This window comes from Protopterus annectens, chromosome 5.part0 (assembly GCF_019279795.1).
Source record: "Protopterus annectens isolate FY-2018-M chromosome 5.part0, PAN1.0, whole genome shotgun sequence".
NCBI classification, from domain to species: Eukaryota; Metazoa; Chordata; order Ceratodontiformes; family Protopteridae; genus Protopterus; species Protopterus annectens.
Genome location: NC_056735.1, coordinates 1,796,613,675 through 1,796,638,479, shown reverse-complemented (window position 1 = coordinate 1,796,638,479; position 24,805 = coordinate 1,796,613,675). Strand labels below are relative to the sequence as shown.

General features: G+C 36.7%; 1 protein-coding gene across 1 annotated transcript in view; it reads left to right on the top strand.

Annotated features, from left to right (window-relative positions):
- The window catches only part of MICU2 (mitochondrial calcium uptake 2), a 1,974,490-nt gene that overhangs the window by 1,913,969 nt on the left and 35,716 nt on the right, over positions 1–24,805 (top strand). Inside the window, exon 12 of the mRNA XM_044071592.1 lies at positions 19,767–19,924. Coding sequence (XP_043927527.1) covers positions 19,767–19,924 — 158 coding nt within the window. The remainder of the gene's footprint in view (positions 1–19,766; positions 19,925–24,805) is intronic.

Sequence of the window (24,805 nt, the reverse complement as noted above, 5' to 3'; positions counted from 1 at the left end):
TGCCATCTGCTAAGCTCCTTCCTTCAAATAAGGACAAGTGAGCAAAGGAAAATTTGGGTAAGAAAGTTTATACTGCTGTCACTCTGTCTTTTAGGGCTTTTAATTACAATATCCCCATGAACAGATATTTCTTGGCTCTTCTTTCTTGAGTAGCTAATGTTGATGTCTGACCTTCCTGATCCTAATGGAAAGGCTTCAGCTCTTTCCCTGCCTGGGTTCACCTCTCTGGTTTTCTATCACTTCACAAAATGCATCTGTGAGGCTGCTGATTATACCTCTTCCATGGCTGCTACCTTTAGTTCTGTAATTAGGCATTATTCTTAGTTATGTCTTCAGGTTTTACCTGATGATGTCAAAACCAAGCTTGTGGATGCCCCTGTGGATGGAAATCTGTTTGGGACAGCTCCTGCTGAAGCATTAAATTTGCTTTCGGTAATGCTAAGACTTTGCAGGAACTGAAATATGTTTTTGTCTCTCCTATCCCAAATTCGAGAAGAATTACCTTTCTGAGTCTGCCTTTGTCCGTACACAAACCTGCCCTTCCGCCTAAGGGTAAGAGGAGATCTAGGCACATTCCTCCTGCTAAATCCACTCAGACTTCATCTCAGAAGCCTTCTTTTCAGGACAAACCTGTCTCCATTTGACATTTGGTCTTACTTTCCCTCAGTCAGGTTCCCAGCCAGGTTCTGTTCTCTCTTCGTCTGATTGTCTCTCTCTCTCTCTTTCATGCAAATTGGATTACCTCAAACTTCTGGGTGCTGTTTGTTATTCTTCAAGACTACTTTATGGTTTGGAAATCTCTTCCCTCCTTTCAGGCATTCCTCAACCCTCTCTAGAACAGTATCCTCACTTTCCAGAGGTTTTGCAGTCCCTTTTGGATCAGGGCACTATTCAGCTCCTTAAGCTCTAAAAAAGGAAAAAGGTACTTGCTTAATTTAGTATCTTTACCACATACAGCAACAAATGAAAATGCTCTTGTATATAACATGTAATTTATAAGCAAGTACCTGTTTTCTTTTTCAGTCTGAAGAAATGTTGGAATTACAATGTAAAAAGAGGAGCATGTTTAAGTTAATATGCTATAATCTTGGGTTGCTGAAGTGGGAGATGGGATGTAATGGTGCACAGATTATAATATATGGAGAGTTGATATGTCTTCTCTTCCTTTTGCACATGTCTTAATTCCCCTTGGCTTAATCTGATCACAGTTTCTTTTTTGTTTTGTGTGTGTGTGTGTAAGGATACAAGAGAACACTGAATGTAATGAAAAGTTTTCTTTTAGCAAATGTTCAGTTTGAGAAGTCTGTAGCTGAAGGCAGATGTACGTTTTATTCTTAGGGTTCCACGGAAACAAGCTAATGAAAACCAGAGAGCTTTCTTAAGGCTAAAAGTTAATGTTTTCTGAAAACATGAAAGCTGATTTTCACATCTGGGAGGGAAATGAAAATAAGACAAGAATGCACCACAGTTAGTGTTAAGTAGGAGTACAGGCTTTAACATGCATCATAGCATGGATTACCTTAACTGTAGGTTAGATTTTGCCTGTTTTGCGCAATTGTCAGTTTTGGACAATTGTTCCTATCAGGAGGGTTAAACTTAATAATTTGAAGATGTATGTTGTGTGTGTTTGTTTCAAGTTAATAGCTTATGAGGGTTTTCTGGGAGTGTTTTTGTGGTCTACATTATACAAGAGTTTTGTAAAATGTAACACAGGTTCAAATGGAGAGGGTAAGAAACATCTGTATAGAAGATCACTGCCAACAGTAGTGGGTGCATGTAACACCAAAGCTATAAATAGACATTTAAAAAAGCTGTTGTATATAATAGGTGGGAATAATGACTTCTTATTATCATGGCTTCATTAAACATTATTTTGGAATGTGCATGGGCTCACAGGTATAGACAAAAAGGAACGAGTATTTCATTTTATTAAGAAACGCTATGCAAATAGGAGTGCTACAGGAGACACGTTTGGAAAGAAATGGGCTTGTGAATTTGATAAAGAAAGGATTTCATGAGGGATATTCAGCAGATTATCAGGGACAAAGGAAAAGGGAAGCACTTGTACTAATTGCCAGAGGAGCTGCACTAGTGATAAATGAGGGAAAAAAGATGATCATGCTCTATTTTTGGTACTAAGTGGCTACTGGCAGGGGAGGAGGATTACACTGGCATGAATTTATATTCTATCTAAAACTGCTATTATGGAGCTTAAGAATTATTTTTGGGAAATAATGTACTTTCAGCAGGGAATCTTACCTATAGATAGGGGGCTGAAAATTGATTTGCAACAGTGAGGCTGTATCTAGGGGACTTACAATGGAACATTTAACAAAAGAGGGTAGAATTCTGAAGAACTTTATGAAAGTATTTGATACAGAAGACATCATACCTCTCAACTGTACAGATTTTTGCAGAACGTCCAAATTATTGCCTCATATTTTTGGTCCATTTTTCATAAAAAATGTGGTTTTCTGGCACACTAGTGGCAAACTATTATAGATTGAAGTTAGGAAATAATGACAGATATTTGCGTTTCAGACTTCATAACCTACAGAAAATCCATGCTAATGCAAAACCTGTTATTCTATCAACTTTCTAAGTTTGTAAGAGCAATATTTAAAAATTGTCCCTATTTTTGGACCTTTATCCTTCTTTTATTTATGGCTTTGTCTAGATTTTCTGCTGTAAGAGGTTGAGTGGTATGGGAGACATACATTCAGTAGTAGGAACTCTGGACGAATTTAGATATCCCCGAGGGACAATAACTGAGTTAGACTAGACACTAATTGTATTTCACACGAGCATGTGCAATTAATGGAAAGCTTCAACGTACATCCGACACCTATTTCAGATCATACACCAGTAACAAGTAAGATAAAAATGCAGGGTAATGAAATAAAAATGAGACGCTGAAACTTCCCCACCCACCTGTTAACAGAAAAATTGAAGGCATGGGTAGTGGAAATTATTAGTTTTTAGGGAAGAATGAAAGTTCTTTAGAAGTTATAGCTTGAGTGGGATAAAATGAAAGTGAATTTTAAGAATATGGTTGAGATAAAAGAGAATGAGATATGGTTAAGAAGTAACAGGAATTATTTAGAAGGTCTGACAAAGGTTGAAGTATTGCAGAATAAGGGAAATGTCACAGAACAACAAGTTCATATGTAGAGTACTAACGAGAAAGTAGGGGAGTATCTGAGTAATATGCATGAATTTCGAAAGATTGCTATTAAACAGCTGTTTTTTATGATAACTCCAGAGCGTTTAGCACAATGACTTAGGCAACAGAAAGTGGAAAGCATCATTGCCAAACTTAGGAAGCCTATAACAAAAATAACCAGATATCCTGTAGAGGTATTAGAGGTGGAAATTTTATGAAAATTTGTATAAAGCAGAGAAATATTAAAATCAAGAAAGGGCAAATTGAAATATGTATGGAAGTCTTAAGTTTACCAAGGTTAAAGGTAGATGAGAGTCAATAATTAACAGTTAAGTTTGGAGAACTTGAGATAAAAATGGTGACATAAAATCAATCTGCAAGACGGTATCCAGGAATAGATGGTATTCTTGTGGAAGTTTGGAAGCTGAGAGTGAAGAAAATGGTAAAGATTTGGAATATCTTGGTTAACAGTAATTTAAAAGGAGGGGAAGCACCAGAATCCTGGAAGAAAGCTTTGCTGACTGTAATACCTAAAGACTGTAAAGATGGCCCATTTCAGTTTTAAACAATGATTATGAAATGTTTATGTCTATAATACATGAATGGCAAATGTTATGCCAAAATTGATAGATATGAATCAGTGTGGTTTTGTGGAGGGGAGGCAAACATTTGACAACATTAATAGGACAATGATGATCCAGAGGGAAGCAGAGTGTAAGAAAATACCACTGTTATTGGTGGATCTTGATGTAGAGAATACATTTGTCAGAGTAAGCTGGGAGTTTGAGTAGGGCAGTGGAAGCATTTGCATTCCCTGATACAATACTAAGATTAACTAGGAGCATATATGAGGGCTTAGAGGCAAAAATTAAAGTGAAAGGGTACCTTTCTCACAAGTTGTGCCTGAACAGAGAAACCAAGCAGGGCTATTCTCTTTCCCCTTTGTTATTTGCTTTACATTTGAAGCCATTCACAAAGAAAATAAGGGACTCAAAAATTCTAGAAAATAATTAGTATAGTAATCAAAAAAAGTTGGCTTTATTTCCAGACAATATTATTTGTGTCTGATAAAACTAGAAAAGAACACCTGAGTGTTGTGGAACATCTTGAGACAATTTCAGGTCTTTTCAGGATATAAAATTAATGAAGATAAAACAAGGGCTATAGCTGTAAGTTATGTACCTACACATGAACTAGTCTAGCAATTCCCATATTTATGTGGGCTCAATAAAATGAAGCATCTAGGAGTATGGATTAAAAAGGATTCAGCTATGGCAGCGAGGATATATAGGAAGAGATTAAACAAGGGATAATACAAGAAATGAGAAACTGATAGCTCTTGTTTATGGTATGAATAGTAAGATACAAGCAGTCCCTTTCGTTTTATATACAGATCAGGCATATTTTTATCAGTCAGCAGAGAAGTTATGGACAGTAATTAATGAAAAGTTGAAGGATATTATCTGGGAGAGAAAAAAGGCAGTGTTAAGTGGGATAGGTTGAGCCTTCCAGTAAAACAAGACGGACTGGGATTACGTGATTTGAAGGGATACTTTACAGCTACACAGTTAAGGCTCATATATATAACACAAGCAGAAAGCTGTAATTCAAAGTGGAAAGGGATGATGATAAAGTAGGAAGAAATTCAATAAATGAGAGAGTGGGATTTTGGATCCTTAAGGAGAACAGCAGCAGCTACACAGAATATTATATTCATGAAGTAGCAGAAAGCAGGGCTGGCCTTTGGTGAACTGGTGCCCTAGGCAAAAGGGCTCCACAGTGGCCCTTCCCGGTGCCCCCATTCTGGTCTACCTACACTGTACAGATTTCTTTTTTCTTACTGTTTCTCACAGTTTGTCTTGCTTTTCATTTTTTCCTGTATTCTCTCAACATATTTTAACGAAACCATTTCTTTACTTCTAAAACTAAATAATTGGAAAAGCTGCACTAGTAGAGCAGCGCCCTGGCCAGCTGCCTGGTTGGTTAATGCTTAAGGCTGGCTGTGGCAGAAAGTATTCTAAGAACTAAGCCAACACGAGAATGGAAAAAGTAGATTTTGCTAATAGGGATGACTCTAACGAGTGGTACAGAAAATAGGCAAAAGGGGCTAGAATTTACTGAAGAAAACTGTCAAAGGAATCAAAGTAATAGAGTGGGAAGAAGCCAATAAGACATTTGGACTGCAGTCTAGAGACTGCCTTCCCTATCAGGAATTGATATCCAAGTATAGACAAAGAGAGGGGGATAGGGGAATCCTAAGTGAAAGACCTGCTCTAGTGGAGTTTTTTTTTATTGAATCTAGAACAGAAGCTGCTGTTACAAAGGGGATAATTAGTTGGGCATATAAAATGATGCACAATAATTATAGGAAATCGGAGGTTACAAAAGATAGGGAAGAGAGATGTGGGTAAAGCAATTCACAAGGAGACAATGGGAGGACATACAATGGATATAAAACGTTTACACACCCCTGTTAAAATGCCAGGTTTTTGTGATATAAAAAAATGAGACTACAATAAATCATTTCAAATCTTTTCCCACCTTTAATGTGACTTATAACCTGTACAATTCAGTTGAAAAATAAACAAATCTGTTGGGGGGGGGATATAAAAAATAAAAAATGTACAATACGCTGGTTTCATAAGTGTGCTCACCCTTAAACTAATACTTTGTTTTGTGGCACACCCTTATACTAATACGTTGTTGAAGCACCTTTTGATTTAATTACAACATTCAATCTTGTTGGGTAGGAGTCTATCAGCATGGCACATCTTGACTTGGCAATATTTGCCCACTCTTCCTTGCAAAAGTCCTCCAAATCTGACAGATTGTGATGGCATCTCTTGTGCATAGGCCTCTTCAGGTCACCCCACAGATTTTCTATTGGATTTAGGTCTGGGCTCTGGCTGGGCTATTCCAAAACTTAATTTTTTTTCTGGTGAAACCATTCTTTTGTTGATTTGGATGTATGCTTAGGGTCATTGTCATGTTGAAAGGTGAAATTTCTCTTCATCTTCAGCATTCTAGCAGGCACCTGAAGGTTTTGGGCCAAAAGTGACTGGTATTTGGAACTGTTGGTAATTTCCTCCACCTTCGTAACAGTACACCACTCAGCACAACCAAGTGTATTATCTGGACGATGACCAGAAAGACCACTGCTAAACCTTAGATGCAGTAAAAAACTTTTTATTCCAAATAAAACACGTCTCCAACAGGTTAAGCGCTTTCAGCTGTTACAAACAGCCTTCCTCAGAACAATGTTATGCCTGTAAGGTCTAACTTTTATACACAGTCAGCTACTCACTTAATTGAATAATCATTCAAAATGCCGCCAAAATATTTAAGGGTGTATTACCATCTATACAAAAAGGTTCACATATATTTTTATGGTCAAAACACTTCATGCTTGTTGGCTGCAAAAATACAGTTCATATGCACACAACCATAATGTAGCGTGTATAAAGTACATGTATGTCTCATCCTAACCTATCCTCTCTATTACATTCAATTCTATCTAAAACTACTATATAAACATTAAAAATGTGTAAAATACATTTATATGAATTAAAAATATGTAATGAAAATATTCCCAATTCAAATACATATGTATTCTTATTAAAAAATGTGGAGAAATCCACTACATATAGTTCACAACATTAGTCAATGTTTGAGTTACTAATCATTAGCCATACTTTCCCTTTTCATCATAGATTCTGCGCATGATACAAAAATCAAAATAAAAATAAAAATAAAAATACCATACCTAATGACACCATAATATTGTACCTAGATGTCAAGGTATCTACCACACTATGCATATAGGAAAACCAGACTACTATGGGGGAATAAGAAAAATAGGGCATGTAGGAAATTGTGTTCGACTGTAATCCAACCATGTTCTTAAGATATAAATGTACATATCACCTATATATATAGATATAAAAGATCAATAAACGTAATTATTTCTCTCTTTATAATGAATATATGTGCCTACTCATAATAGGGCTAAAAAGGGTTTAATACTCACAAAGTCATTAAGACCTGGTTTTCTGGTAGAGTCTGTCAAAATCTGCCATCTACTCTCACTTGCTGCTAACTCCATCTTCCAATTGCCTCCAATAGGTGTAATGGGGATCTGATCTACAATAGCAAAAATGAAACTATGATCTATCCCTTGTTCCATAACATGTCTATATAATGCGTTTTTGCTATCACATTTCTGTATTCTATATGTATGTTCATATATGCGTTTCTTTAATTGTCTTTCCGTTTTTCCAATATAGTGTGCATTGCATTTGATGCAATTAGCTATGTACACAACACCCTTTGAACAGCAATTCCCAGCCTTACATCTAATAAAGGTGTTGTTAATATCATCTAATTTGATGGTGTTAGCTGTATTAATGTACTTACATTGTTTACACCTACCACACTTTGTTGTACTTTTGTGTGTGTCTACATTACCCTTGATGTCACTAACTTTCTCTAACATCCGTTTGATGTTGGGTGCTGTTTTATACACACATTTTGGATATTTGTCCAAACTTTGTTCGTTTCCTATAGTTGTAATAATTGCCCAATGCTTTTCCACAATTTCTTTTATCAAGTGTGCATGAGGTGTATATGTAAGTACACAAACTCTACCTTGAAAGATATTAACTCCTTTGTCTTTATACGACATCTTATAACACCCTAATAATGGTGGATATTTATTTCCCCATTCATCTCTCACATATCCAATGATGTTATTTACCATTTGTGTTGGATATGCCCTATCTAAAAATAACTGTCTTAAGTTTTCCAATTCCTTCTCCATGATGGTCCTGGTGGAGGACATCCTAGCTACTCGGATGCATTGTCCTTTCACTATATTTTTAAATACATGCGGAGGATGACAGCTACTGAAGTGTATATAATCATTGGAAAATGTGGGCTTTCTATAAAGCTTAGAAATGAAACCCACTTCATCATGGCTGATAAATACATCCAAAAATGCTATTCCGGTATTACTACTCTTGTGTGTAAACTTAAGAAAACTGGTGGTACTATTGATATAAGTCATAAATTCCTGTATTTTTTCTATAGTTCCATTCCACAAGATAAAAATATCATCCAGAAATCTGGCATAATATAAGATATCGGAATAGTATTTGCTGTTAAATATATACTCTGACTCCCACTCCAGCATGACTAGATTTGCAAATATGGGAGCACACGCTGCTCCCATGGCCACTCCTCTTGTTTGTTTAAAGAATTCTCCCTGAAACGCTATGTAGTTATGGTCCAGCACTAGTCCCATCATGTCACAAATCAACAAAATCTTATTCCATGTCAAATCTGAATATTTCCTTAGGCTACTGGCAAAAAATTCCAGGCCCTCATCTTTGGGGATACTAGAGAATAGGTCCTGCACATCTATGGTGAGATAAATCATGTTGGAATTCCATTTCTCTCTAGTTAAATCACCCAAAAATCTCCAGGAGTCTTTCATTACATGAGAGATAGATTTATATATATCTTTAAGCCAGCTATCTATGAGTTTCCCTATGTTAAATGTTTTGGAACGAGAACCAGATACTATAGGGCGAAATGGGGGGTTCTCCATATTCTTGTGTATCTTAGGAATTCCCACCATCTTGGCTAACACTGGATAATCGGTCTTGATATACGAATACGTGTCATTACAAACTCTATTGTCAATCAAATATTCTTCTATAACCAAATCTACTCTTTTATGACCAATGTTAATTTGGTTAATAGATATACTCTCATAGTTTCCTGACTCGTGAAAGAGTTTGTAAAGCGCTTCATTATAAACATTTGTGTAATAAATTACTGCACCACCCCCCTTGTCTGGCTTCATAATTCTTAACTCTTTGTTGTTCGTGAGTGTATGTAATGCTTGTCTCTCAAGATCTGAGAGATTATCTATATCTGACAATTTGGTTTTCTTAATATTTTTGTACGTCCAGTATATGTCGTTGCACACCAATCTTTCATAGTTCGCAACTTGCTGGTTGTTGTCAGGAATATAAGTACTTTTCTTTTTCAAATTAGTCCCTGCTATACCTAACTGTCCCTTCTCCACACTATTGTTAGTGTTATTAAATTGTATGGACAGGTTGAGTCTTCTACAGAACATTTTGATCTCCTTAATGTTATCTACTAGTTGTAATCTACTTACTGGGATATATTTCATACCTTTACTCAGCAATGATCCCATCTCAGGATTTACTGTAATTTCCGTATAGTTATACACCTTAAATCCATCAAATATGTTGATTTCGGGGAGCGTTCTGTGTATCTCCATTATACTAGTATGACTAACATTATCAGTCAAATCTTCTTCATTGCTATACTTCACAGCTACGTCATCTTTCTCAGGCTGTATTTTAAAATTACTTGTGATAGTATCCTTTGTCATACTAGGTTCAATAGAGTTGTCATAAGATTTATTTACCACTGCTTGTAATGATTTCTTGCTGGAAAGAATCTTCCCCCCTGAAAATTTTCTTCCCTTCCATTAGTTCTAACAGATTTCCTTCTAGTGTGTATATTGTTCACTTCATTATTACCATCTCTATATGTCGGCCATACATATGCCCTATTGTTTTTGTATATTTCAACATCACGAATGATCTTCCTGTTCTTCCTCTCTACAATATTCTGTATTTTACTGTCTGCAATTTCATACTGTTTCCTGTACAACTCCTTCCATGTATCAAAATCATTATGACCTATTATCATTTTATTAATATTCTCTAGTTCGTTAGCCAGCTTAATAAGTTTTTCGTCCAAATGTTTGATAACAGTCTTGATGAATGCATACCCAAAATTGTCAAATAATTCATTAAAATCTTTAATAATCTCACTCCCATATTTAATCCCTAATGGTAGTTTAAAAAATCTCATGCCTTTTGGTACAATCTTTAGTTTAAGACATTTAGATAAGTAGCAACAATCTAATTTGGTGTTCTTGTAAGAAACTAATTTCTTTCCATACTCAAAAATCATTTCTTTGACTGAAGTATATGACTTATCCATACCATTGACCCTATTGTTAACAAAACGTCCATTGTCATCACAAAAAGCAAAACTTTCATCAAGGAACTGCACCATCAGTTCATCTTCAGTACAGTCTCTGTTACGCCCATTGTTTTTGGTGCTTTTATTATTATTAACATTACCTTCTATATTATGATCGTTATATTGAAAAGAAGGTTTAAATCGGCAGGGGCTATAACAATTAAACATATATGTCTTGGAAACAGTACCTTTAGGGGCTTGTACGGCCTTGGATTTCCCTTTTGCATAAGTTTTTATACTTGGATATTCCTTCGGTCATGCTCCGTTGTGCAATGTGTCTTGTCGCCCTCTGTTGAAACTGAAGTCAAACGTATCATCCTGCCCCATGATATCACATGGGTGGTTGCTACACAAATGTACATCGCTGTCATTTATTATGTCAATCCCCTCCAGTACGGTACCTTTCCTTTTGGTTGCTGCATCAACCCCATTCTCCGTCAATATATTAACACCCGTATCTAATTCCATGCTTCTCAAGCCTTTGGGAAAGCAGCGGTCGGGTGTTTGTGTCGAGTGTCTTTCATAATGTTCACAAGATGTGACTGATTCAAACGGCGTTCGCTTACATTATATCCGATGTCGTCACTTCCTCTGGTATCCGAACTTCTCCATCCTCCATTATCGGTCCTACGATCCTCTTCCGTACCTTTCCCTTGGTAGTTTTGGTTGTTGCCAGCCCGGCAACCACATCCAGCAATTTATGTACTTCATTCTGCAAGGCGGCAAGGTCAGCTCTTAAAAGAGCTATTTCATCCTTAGGTAGTGAAGCAGGCAATGGTTTCTCCAGGTCAGCCATCGAAAAGCAACTCCGTAACAGTACACCACTCAGCACAACCAAGTGTATTATCTGGACGATGACCAGAAAGACCACTGCTAAACCTTAGATGCAGTAAAAAACTTTTTATTCCAAATAAAACACGTCTCCAACAGGTTAAAGCTTTCAGCTGTTACAAACAGCCTTCCTCAGAACAATGTTATGCCTGTAAGGTCTAACTTTTATACACAGTCAGCTACTCACTTAATTGAATAATCATTCAAAATGCAGCCAAAATATTTAAGTGTATTACCATCTATACAAAAGGTTCACATATATTTTTATGGTCAAAACACTTCATGCTTGTTGGCTGCAAAAATACAGTTCATATGCACACAACCATAATGTAGCGTGTATAAAGTACATGTATGTCTCATCCTAACCTATCCTCTCTATTACATTCAATTCTATCTAAAACTACTATATAAACATTAAAAATGTGTAAAATACATTTATATGAATTAAAAATATGTAATGAAAATATTCCCAATTCAAATACATATGTATTCTTATTAAAAAATGTGGAGAAATCCACTACATATAGTTCACAACATTAGTCAATGTTTGAGTTACTAATCATTAGCCATACTTTCCCTTTTCATCATAGATTCTCGCATGATACAAAATCAAAATAAAAATAAAATAAAAATACCATACCTAATGACACCATAATATTGTACCTAGATGTCAAGGTATCTACCACACTATGCATATAGGAAAACCAGACTACTATGGGGGAATAAGAAAAATAGGGCATGTAGGAAATTGTGTTCGAGCTGTAATCCAACCATGTTCTTAAGATATAAATGTACATATCACCTATATATATAGATATAAAAGATCAATAAACGTAATTATTTCTCTCTTTATAATGAATATATGTGCCTACTCATAATAGGGCTAAAAAGGGTTTAATACTCACAAAGTCATTAAGACCTGGTTTTCTGGTAGAGTCTGTCAAAATCTGCCATCTACTCTCACTTGCTGCTAACTCCATCTTCCAATTGCCTCCAATAGGTGTAATGGGGATCTGATCTACAATAGCAAAATGAAACTATGATCTATCCCTTGTTCCATAACATGTCTATATAATGCGTTTTGCTATCACATTTCTGTATTCTATATGTATGTTCATATATGCGTTTCTTTAATTGTCTTTCCGTTTTTCCAATATAGTGTGCATTGCATTTGATGCAATTAGCTATGTACACAACACCCTTTGAACAGCAATTCCCAGCCTTACATCTAATAAAGGTGTTGTTAATATCATCTAATTTGATGGTGTTAGCTGTATTAATGTACTTACATTGTTTACACCTACCACACTTTGTTGTACTTTGTGTGTGTCTACATTACCCTTGATGTCACTAACTTTCTCTAACATCCGTTTGATGTTGGGTGCTGTTTTACACACATTTTGGATATTTGTCCAAACTTTGTTCGTTTCCTATAGTTGTAATAATTGCCCAATGCTTTTCCACAATTTCTTTTATCAAGTGTGCATGAGGTGTATATGTAAGTACACAAACTCTACCTTGAAAGATATTAACTCCTTTGTCTTTATACGACATCTTATAACACCCTAATAATGGTGGATATTTATTTCCCCATTCATCTCTCACATATCCAATGATGTTATTTACCATTTGTGTTGGATATGCCCTATCTAAAAATAACTGTCTTAAGTTTTCCAATTCCTTCTCCATGATGACATATACTGGACGTACAAAAATATTAAGAAAACCAAATTGTCAGATATAGATAATCTCTCAGATCTTGAGAGACGAGCATTACATACACTCACGAACAACAAAGAGTTAAGAATTATGAAGCCAGACAAGGGGGGTGGCGCAGTAATTTATTACACAAATGTTTATAATGAAGCGCTTTACAAACTCTTTCACGAGTCAGGAAACTATGAGAGTATATCTATTAACCAAATTAACATTGGTCATAAAAGAGTAGATTTGGTTATAGAAGAATATTTGATTGACAATAGAGTTTGTAATGACACGTATTCTTATATCAAGACCGATTATCCAGTGTTAGCCAAGATGGTGGGAATTCCTAAGATACACAAGAATATGGAGAACCCCCCATTTCGCCCTATAGTATCTGGTTCTCGTTCCAAAACATTTAACATAGGGAAACTCATAGATAGCTGGCTTAAAGATATATATAAATCTATCTCTCATGTAATGAAAGACTCCTGGAGATTTTTGGGTGATTTAACTAGAGAGAAATGGAATTCCAACATGATTTATCTCACCATAGATGTGCAGGACCTATTCTCTAGTATCCCCAAAGATGAGGGCCTGGAATTTTTTGCCAGTAGCCTAAGGAAATATTCAGATTTGACATGGAATAAGATTTTGTTGATTTGTGACATGATGGGACTAGTGCTGGACCATAACTACATAGCGTTTCAGGGAGAATTCTTTAAACAAACAAGAGGAGTGGCCATGGGAGCAGCGTGTGCTCCCATATTTGCAAATCTAGTCATGCTGGAGTGGGAGTCAGAGTATATATTTAACAGCAAATACTATTCCGATATCTTATATTATGCCAGATTTCTGGATGATATTTTTATCTTGTGGAATGGAACTATAGAAAAATACAGGAATTTATGACTTATATCAATAGTACCACCAGTTTTCTTAAGTTTACACACAAGAGTAGTAATACCGGAATAGCATTTTTGGATGTATTTATCAGCCATGATGAAGTGGGTTTCATTTCTAAGCTTTATAGAAAGCCCACATTTTCCAATGATTATATACACTTCAGTAGCTGTCATCCTCCGCATGTATTTAAAAATATAGTGAAAGGACAATGCATCCGAGTAGCTAGGATGTCCTCCACCAGGACCATCATGGAGAAGGAATTGGAAAACTTAAGACAGTTATTTTTAGATAGGGCATATCCAACACAAATGGTAAATAACATCATTGGATATGTGAGAGATGAATGGGGAAATAAATATCCACCATTATTAGGGTGTTATAAGATGTCGTATAAAGACAAAGGAGTTAATATCTTTCAAGGTAGAGTTTGTGTACTTACATATACACCTCATGCACTTGATAAAAGAAATTGTGGAAAAGCATTGGGCAATTATTACAACTATAGGAAACGAACAAAGTTTGGACAAATATCCAAAATGTGTGTATAAACAGCACCCAACATCAAACGGATGTTAGAGAAAGTTAGTGACATCAAGGGTAATGTAGACACACACAAAAGTACAACAAAGTGTGGTAGGTGTAAACAATGAAGTACATTAATACAGCTAACACCATCAAATTAGATGATATTAACAACACCTTTATTAGATGTAAGGCTGGGAATTGCTGTTCAGAGGGTGTTGTGTACATAGCTAATTGCATCAAATGCAATGCACACTATATTGGAAAAACGGAAAGACAATTAAAGAAACGCATATATGAACATACATATAGAATACAGAAATGTGATAGCAAAAACGCATTATATAGACATGTTATGGAACAAGGGATAGATCATAGTTTCATTTTGCTATTGTAGATCAGATCCCCATTACACCTATTGGAGGCAATTGGAAGATGGAGTTAGCAGCAAGTGAGAGTAGATGGCAGATTTTGACAGACTCTACCAGAAAACCAGGTCTTAATGACTTTGTGAGTATTAAACCCTTTTTAGCCCTATTATGAGTAGGCACATATATTCATTATAAAGAGAGAAATAATTACGTTTATTGATCTTTTATATCTATATATATAGGTGATATGTACATTTATATCTTAAGAACATGGTTGGATTACAGTCGAACACAATTTCCTACATGCCCTATTTTTCTTATTCCCCCATAGTAGTCTGGTTTTCCTATATGCATAGTGTGGTAGATACCTTGACATCTAGGTACAATATTATGGTGTCATTAGGTATGGTATTTTATTTTATTTTTATTTTATTTTGATTTTTGTATCATGCGCAGAATCTATGATGAAAAGGGAAAGTATGGCTAATGATTAGTAACTCAAACATTGACTAATGTTGTGAACTATATGTAGTGGATTTCTCCACATTTTTTAATAAGAATACATATGTATTTGAATTGGGAATATTTTCATTACATATTTTTAATTCATATAAATGTATTTTACACATTTTTAATGTTTATATAGTAGTTTTAGATAGAATTGAATGTAATAGAGAGGATAGGTTAGGATGAGACATACATGTACTTTATACACGCTACATTATGGTTGTGTGCATATGAACTGTATTTTTGCAGCCAACAAGCATGAAGTGTTTTGACCATAAAAATATATGTGAACCTTTTTGTATAGATGGTAATACACCCTTAAATATTTTGGCGGCATTTTGAATGATTATTCAATTAAGTGAGTAGCTGACTGTGTATAAAAGTTAGACCTTACAGGCATAACATTGTTCTGAGGAAGGCTGTTTGTAACAGCTGAAAGCGCTTAACCTGTTGGAGACGTGTTTTATTTGGAATAAAAAGTTTTTTACTGCATCTAAGGTTTAGCAGTGGTCTTTCTGGTCATCGTCCAGATAATTTCCTCCACCTTGACTAAAGCCCTAGTTCCAGCTGAAAAAAAAAACAACCCCAAAGCATGATACTGCCACCACCATGCTTCACCGTGGGGATGGTATTCTTTTGGTGATGCAAAGTGTTGTTTTTGCGCCAAATGTACCTTTTGGAATTGTGGCAAAAAAGTTCAACCTTGGTCTCATCAGACCATAACACATTTTCCCACATGATTTTGAGAGACTTGATGTATTGTTTTGCAAATTTTAGCTAGGCCTGGATGTTTTTCTGTGTAAGAAAAGGCTTCCATCTTGCAACCCTACCCCATAGTCCAGACATATGGAGAATACGGGAAATTGTCACATATAGTACATAACCAGTACTTGCCAGAAATTCCTGCAGCTCCCTCAGTGTTGCCGTAGGTCTCTTGGAAGCCTCCCTGATCAGTTTTTGTCTTGTCTTTTCATCAATTTTGGAGGGACGTCCAGTTCTTTGCAATGTCATTGTTGTCCCATATTTTCTCCACTTTTTGATGACTATCTTCACTGCGTTTCATGGTATATCCAATGCTTTGGAAATTTGTGTACCCTTCTCCTGACTAATATCTTTTCAACAATGAGATCCCTTTGACGTTTTGTAATCTCTCTGCGAACCATGGCTTTTGCTGTAGCAGGCAACTGAATAAATGTCAGGAAAATCCTACTAGGACAGTTGGACTTTATTTGGGGGTAATCAGAGTCTCTTTAATTGATGGCAGATGTGTACCCAAGAAGACTGAATGCTTACTAATTAAATCAAAAGGTGCTTCAACACAGTATTAGTTTAAGGGTGTGCACACTTATGCAACCAGCGTATTGTACATTTTTTATTTTTTCCCCCTAACAGATTTGTTTCTCAATTGAATTGTACAGGTTATAGGTCACATTAAAGGTGGGAAAAGTTTTGAAATGATTTCTTGTGGTCTCAATTTTTTATATCACAAAAACCTGGCGTTTTAACATGGATGTGTAAACCTTTTATATCCACTTTTTGTGTAGTTCCCAAATATGCAACAAAGTCTAGAAATGTTAGGATTTTTACTTAGACACATTTTTGAATATGTAGTTTTATACCCCAAGTAGACTCAAAGAATTTTTCCTGAGGTAGATGGCAAATATTGGAGGTGTCATGGGAAAGAAAAGGGTTACTAGGATTGTCTTAGTACTTTTTAGATAGTAATATATGTTTTTTAAGAATTTGTCTGTATATGGTTTTATGTAAATATATTCTGATATACATATCTACATTTAAATAGTGTGCATACAAGCTTTTCTATATATGTATTTAGAGATGTCTATATATACTTTTACATATGCATACTTATGGACTGGTTTTTAAACAATTGACTAGTATATTTATGTATATTCTAATAGATATTGTGTATATAGGTTTTCCTGTGTATATAGAGATGTTTATTTATACTTTCACATATGCATTTTTATGGACTGGCTTTTTAAAATTTTAGATGTAATTTGCTATAGCATTCTCTGACTAGAACATTAGCTTGCTTTAATAGGTTCATAGGTTTATACTAGGCTAACTGCCCTAGGGCATTTATAAGCCTAGCCCAAAGTTATGTGGCTTACGCCGAGCCTTATGTTAGAAATACTGTGCCCATTAGTTTGTTGTGCCTCTGTCCAGTAGTGACACAGAGATGATTCCCGGGGTAAACCTACGATCTCCCATCCACCGGTCAAGATTTCTCTTGAACAGAGCCAGCGAGGTGCTCTGCCTCACATGGACCGGGATTTTATTCCACAGCATGGGGAGTCTCTGGGTGATAAATCTATCCCTCCAGCACGTCCTATTTATATCCGTGCTAAGGTTTAAGTCTCTTGCTCTAGTGGTTTTGGTGGATTTGGATTTTTTGAGGTGGAGCATGTCCATTAATTCCGGGTTGGTCATGGCCTTGTATGTCAGGCACAGGTCACCTCTAAGCAGACGGTATGCAACTGAATAGAGTTGGAGTTTCTTCAGTCTGGCAGCATATGACAGGTTTTGGAGTCCCTTTATCCTTTTGGTGAGGAACTTTTGGGGTCTCTCCAATTGCTGCAGGTGTCGGGTGAGATGCATCCCGAATGGGACATTGTACTCGATCATTGGTCTGATAAGTGAAGAGTACAGGGGAACAATGACCTCACTTGATCTGGATGTGAATCCCTTCATGATCAGGTGGGCTATGTAGAAGGTCTTTCGAACCACTTTAGCAACGTGAGCGTCAAACGAGAGGCCACTGTCAACCTGGGTCCCCAGGTCCCTGATAACCTCTTCTGTGCTTAGTGGGTTACCTTGTTTTTCCCGAAGGGTATGACTATACACTTTTTTGCGCTTAACTTCAGGCCATGGCTCTGGCACCAGCTATCAGTTTCCGTGAGACCCCTCTGAAGGATGTCTGTGTCCGATGTACTATCCACTATGGCACCCAGTTTGCAGTCATCCGCAAACTTTGTCAGCCATAGTCCTCCTATGTTTGCCTGTACTTCTGAGAAGTAGATGCCGAACAATAGGGGGCCAAGGACTGAGCCCTGTGGGACTCCACTTGTAACCGGCTTGGAGTCTGACATGGCTCCAGCAACTCTAACCCTGTGGGTTCTGTCCTTTAGCCAGTTTGCAACCCATCTTGTGACATATGGGTTTACATTTAAGCTGGTAAGTTTCTCTATAATACCCGAGTGGGGTATTGTCGAAAGCTTTTGCAAGGTCAAGGTAGGCTGTATGGACTGCCTTTCCCTCATCAATGGCCTTGGTGACTGTTTCGAAGAAGTCGACCAAGTTCAAAAGGCAAGATCTGCCCTTGACAAAGCCAAACTGGGTTGGATGCAAGGTCTGCAAGTCCCCTATGTCCTTGTTTATGAGTTCCATTATGATCCTCTCCATAGCTTTGCAGACCAGTCTTGTTAAGCTTATGGGGTGGTAATTACCAGGGTCCGTAGAGGCACTGCCTTTGTGGAGTGGGACCACAGTTGCCGTACGCCACTCCTTGGGCACATATCCTGTGGTGAGGCTAAGATTAAACAGCTGCCTTATGTGCGGGTTTAGTTCTTCATTGAGTTCATGTAGCACACAGCCGGGGACCCCATCCGGTCCCATTGATGCTGTGTTTTTAGCTTTAGAGAGAGCAGCTTTCACCTGTGCATTTGAGATGTCTGGGAGGCTACTCTCAGTTGGGATAGTTATCTCTCCTTTTGGGGGGGAGAGGAGAGATTCCTATCAGCTGATAGCTAACGTGATATAAACTGGTTGGAGAGTTGTTCAGTTTGTCTGATGAAGCGACGAGCAGTCGTGAAAGCGCTAACTTTATCTTATTTTTATTTTTTGCTAATAAACTTGGTGGTTGTGTAAGTTTGGTGCAGCTTTCTTTTTTCACTTGGTCTTGCTATTCTGCACCTCTCTGCACTCTGAGCCGTTTAGTTTATTTTCATTTCCTTTGAGATTTAAGGGATGGCTGGAATTGATTTATTTATGTAATGTTGAATTGTTGGTAAATATACAAACGAATATATGTTATGTATAATGTTTGCAACTGGCAATAAGTTAATATGGTTTGTTTTCTTTTATATAAATGTATGTTTGCCTGTGTCCCAAGTAATAATTTAATAAAGGTGTTAAAAATAAAAAAAAAGTTAAAACTCATTCCTGTCTGTACTTGACATCATTTTAAGCAAAGCAAATATCAATATTTTAACTGTCAAGTTTGATACTTTTTTACAACTTTAGTCTTGTGTCTGTAGTGTTTAATTTCTGAATTCATTAATTAGGGAAAGTTCCATGTTTTTATCAGCAAGTCAGACAGTGTAGTCTGTTTCATTATCTGTTATTAGAGACCACTTAAGAACTGAAAAATAAAAAATACCTGTACGTATAGAAAGTAAGAAAAAACTATTTTTCCATTAGTGCTTTGGTATTAATCATATGGTTATTTTGTCATCTTTGTACCTTCTGTCCTACAAACTCTGTGTCTGCTAATGTGTAATGATAGATGTTATGTGAAAAGACATCTGATTGCAAGCATTAAAAAATGCAAGCATAAAATGTTATAGCCCATTCAAACAAAGATATGACTTAGTAAATGTTTCTGCTGTCACTGTCAACTTATTTTTTTCATTGACATGTTTATCTTTCACTTTGCTCAGCTGAATTTGAAAGAGCAGTTAAGGTTGCCACAGGCGAGCAATTGTCAATGACTGTTTTGGATACAGTCTTCAAGATTTTTGACTTGGATGGAGATAACTGTCTAAGCCACCAGGAGTTTCTTGTAGTGCTGAAGAACAGAATGCATCGTGGCCTAAGGGTAATTAACAACATTTTTCCATATGAGTAATAAACTTTGCTCAAAAATGGACAAAATAAAATATTTTCTTGGTGGTGTCAAAATAATTATTAATATTATTATTAAAAGACATTGAAATGTTTACTCCTGGAAACTTGATTTACATCATATGCAGGCTTGTTAATTTTAGAAATTTCTATGTTAAAATTGTAAAATGGCAAATTTTGGTTGCACTAAATTTCACAAGAAACCAAATGTTACTGAGAATAATCTGAATATTTCTGTATTGTTTCGTATAGTGTGTTAAACTATATACATTGTTAAACCACAAAACTGACTTGGTAAGAAAATGTATTAATGGTAATATAAAACAGCATGAAGAATTCTGATTCTTAGCTGATACTTTTAACAATAGTGTTACTTCAGTGCTGTAGTAGAGTTCATAAACTATCTAAAATATATTAGCTTCACACGGTTATTTATTTACAGTATTTTGTAACAGCAAGATATTCATCACATTGTTCACTGCCGCTCCTTACCTATATATGGGTTATATCCTGCCCAAGGATATAACAGCCGGAAGCTTCCAAGGTTCAAGGCACCTTCCATGATCTCGTACTGTCAGGCAGATTGAGCTGAGCTGACTAAAAGACAAGTGTGGGCACTAAGCCTTTCAAAGCTTTACTGCTGGTGAAGAGTTCACTTCTTTGAGGCTTTTGAGAATCGACGGTCAGCTTGTGTTGTTCCTTTGCTGGGCAGATAAGTTCCCTTTGGGGGAAAACCTTCCATTTAATTTTGTTTATCAATACTCTCCTCTTCAAGAAAGTTATTTTAAAGCATTTAGTTTGTGTTGTAATGGACTGTCATGAGACTGTACTATACTTATAAACAGGAACACTGTTTTTTTTTTCCTGTGTGTTTAAAAGTTGCTTAAAGTAACTGAAAAACATTTTTTCTTCAGCAAAATTGTTTATTTTACTTTGTGGAATTAGAAAAGTGTTTCATAGTGCTTTTTACTGTGTTCATCCATGAAAAAAGTGACTTAAAGATTTTGTTTTTACTGGCATTTGCTGCTTATTTCCTCAGAAAAAGACACCATTTTCAGCTTAACACAGCAGTTTATCAATCCTACAGTCGATCCTTCTTCCAGCCACAAAAAGAAAAAGTTAAGCAAACTGGCTTTGCCATCACAGCAGGTTAGGAATTTGCCTCAGTTGCAGGTGAGTGATTGCTGTGGCCATTTGTTGTACCACAGACCACTCAGCTTTTACTCCATATCCCTCTGATGTAGCACCTGTAGCCACTATGTACCAGTTTTTAGCAACATCCTCTGCGGCTGTAAAAGGAGTCCTCTCAGTGAGCAAGGGAGAGCCACTCTTGTTGGCCCTGGGAAAAGAACAGGGAAAGCAGGTTGCCCATTCCTGAGGAAGCTCCCATTAATAACACTGTCCCACTTTTCCTGTCAAACTAAACATTTTGTACTCCTCAAACTTCTTAGAGAGTAATAGTTTACTGGTACTGGCTCAGGGTTTAATTCAGGGTATTGATCCTTCTGGTAAAGGAAAGAGGGATACCTGCTTGAAAAGATTCAAGATTCTGAATCTGGACAGGAGGATGAAGGGACAGATATGGTGTTTTCTCCTCAGATTTCTGATTCAGACTCAGAGAAGAGCTCAGTTTTTCATTCCCCCCTCTGGTGGGTGGTTCTTTTTCTCTGAGGCTGTTTCTAGAATGTGCTAGTATTACAGTGGGAGAGCATTGAGGTTTCTCAGTCCCTAACAAAATACTTTGAGTTGTTACAGAAGGAATTTTCAGAACCTGCACCCATTCCTACATTTCTGCCAGCTTTAGAGGGTGTGTATGTTAATGTCTGCAGTTTTCCCGACAGTCAGCCAGCTGCTCCTAGAAAGGCAGATAAGATGTATAAATTTCCTCAGTCTTTTAAGTTTTTGTACACTCTTCCCAAACCTGATCCAGCCACTGTAGCATTATTTAATCCTTCTGGTGCTAAACACTTAGTTAATTCCAATCAAAAATAGTTGGGTTGGATTGGAATTAACTAAGGATGGAAATAGTATTGATAAGTGCAGGAAAAAAGTGTATGCTGCTGCAACTTTGATTTTCAGAATTTAAGTGTCAGGCTCTTATGTTAAGGTTTGTCCTGACTAAGTGTGACAGTATGACAAATGTTTTGTCTGCAGTTTCCTCTTCTGAGGAAAAATGTGCTATAAATAATTTAATGTATTCTGTTGTTCAAATTGCTACTTATTTTATACAGTGTGTGTTTGACTGTGTTACTTCTTGAAGGGCTATGGCCACTGGTACTGTTTTGAGGAGGTTTGCATGACTGCATTTGCAGAACCTCCTTAATGGTGTTAAAAGATACTTTAAATTCTTCTGTGGATAGAGGTTTAGTTTTTGGCCCTTCTGCTTCAGAGATGATCAAGAAGTGTGATGAAAGGGGTGAGCTGATAGAGGGAATCTCTTAAGATTTTTCAGCCCTACGTTTCCTTATTTTTTAATGGATTCTCTAACTCCTCATCCAATTTTGGTAAGAAACAAAATAAACGGTAACAACAAAATCCAGGTAAATAGACATTTAAGAAATGGCAAGGGATTTCAAGAAGAATTATGGAAACTCCCAAAACCAAGGACATTCCAATAAGTCAGAACGAGTATTTAAGAGACTTTGTTCCTTCCTCCCACCCTGGCAGCTTTTTTTTTGTTCCAGAAATTTTGAGTCTGCATTTTTCTCTTTTGCAACTGATAGTTTCAGACAAATGTTTTCTGAAGATCATCCATCAGTTTTACAGATGGCAATGGTAGGAAATCTTTACTTTCCAGGGGCTAATTCCTCATCGTCCAGACCAGACTTTTTTTCCACTTGTCCTCCATTACTTGCTTTCCCAGGGAGTGATGGAACCAACCCCTCTTTCTCAGGAGGGAAGAGGGTATTATTCATGAATGTTTGTGCCAAAGAAAGGATATGCTTGGAGACCAATTCTGGATTTTTCATTCCTAAACCTGTTTGTGATAGTGCCCAAATTCAAAATGTCACTTCACAACCTTCTTACCTCTTCTCCCTCTTTCAAGTTTCTTGGTAAGACTAGATTTAAAAGATGCTTATCATCCCATTCATATTCATCCAGATTTCAGGCTTTTTTTAAGGTTTTGTTTGTCTGGAGCACTCTACTCTGCCTTACCCTTTGGACTATCAACTGAACCAAATTGTTCAAAAAGTGTCTAGCTCCAGTTATAGCTCATTGCAGGCTATAGGTTAGCCACATTTTTTCATATTTAAATGACTTCCTTTTCTTTGCAAGAGTCTTTTTCAAGGTGTCAAAAAAATCTCTGTTAGGTGAAAGTTGTCTTAAGCTGAGTTTCCAAGAGAACAGTCAGAGGTCTTTCTTAACTTATTTTCACAGGATTATGTTTCTGGGATGTCAACTGGACACCACAGTTCAAAGAGCTTTTCTTCCACAGAAAAAAATAGATCTATATTGTAGATCTGTTTCTTGGGTTTTCCATTCAAGCTTCGGTCACTGCAAGGGAATACCTCAGGATTTTGTGTCTTATAGCTTCTTTGATTCTCTTGATACCCCTAGCAAGACTCCAAATTAGAAAGATTCAGTGGTATCTGAAGTCTGTTTTGTCCCAATGCCAGACTTGTTGTCTTATCAGATCTCTGTGCTGGGTTTTGTCAGAAGAGAAATCACTTGGTGGAGGTTTCAAAGCAGTCAGTCAGCACAGATGCCTCTGATGTTTCTTGTGGAGCAGTATCAGGAGGAATACAAGTGCAAGGTTGGTAGGACACAAAGGACAGACACAAGAACGTAAATATAAAAGAGATGTTTGCCCTAATCAAGGCACTGAACTCTCTGAATAATCTTTGGTCCAGGAACCTCTTCAAGTTATTGCAGATAATACTACAGTCAATACAATACATCAACAGTGCTAATGTTCTAAGCTATGGATTTACTCACACAAGAACTGAGGGGGTGGATACATACCAACCCCAAACAACTTTAACTCACAGACTACCTGGATGATAGGCCTTTAATACATTTTAGGCAACGGTTTATCGAGGATGTGTAGCAGGTACAAATGGAGGCAAGAAAGCCTGCTGCTAGAAAATCATATGTAAGAAAATAGAAAATGTTTTCTAGTTGGTACCAACAACATAAACAGCACTCATTCGGTGCTAGTGTTTCTTTGGTTTTACAGTATTTGTGTGAATTATTTTCATGTGGTCCATCTTACTTCTCTGTCAAGGTTCATTTTTAAACTGTTTAAACATGTCTGTCCATGGATCCCCCTCTTTCTAGGCATTCTAATGCCAAAATGTTTTTGAAAAGGATATTGAATAAGAGACCTCCAAGAAAACGTGTGGCTTCTCCTTGGGATCTTAAATTTGTGTTCGAGAAGTTAACATTTACTCCATTTAAAGCAGCTGATCTGGTTGAGTTGTGATTCTTAACATTGAAAACAGTTTTACTGATTGCTGTGACCTCTGCAAGAAGAGTATCTGAGTTGCACACTCTTATGGTTCACATTTGTGGGTTTTTTTCTTATTTTGTTTTCCTAGCACTGTCCTCTTTGGACTCAGCCTCTCTTTCTTAGTTGACGGTAAAGCTCTGAAGGGCATGGCACACACAACTTTTATTTTTTTAGCTTAGCTCAAACTAATAGTTGTGATGCATGGAAGGGACCATGTAGGTTTGGAACCTGGGTGGCTGTTAACATTCTGTGCAGGATATAACCGAAATAGCTTAGTTTACTGCAGCAGCGATCATTCAGACATATACTGGTAAGTTTACTTACAGAGCTGTACTTTCTCAAGTCTATAAATCATCTTTGGTCTCCAAGACTACTACAAGTTATGACAGACCACATCACAGTGAA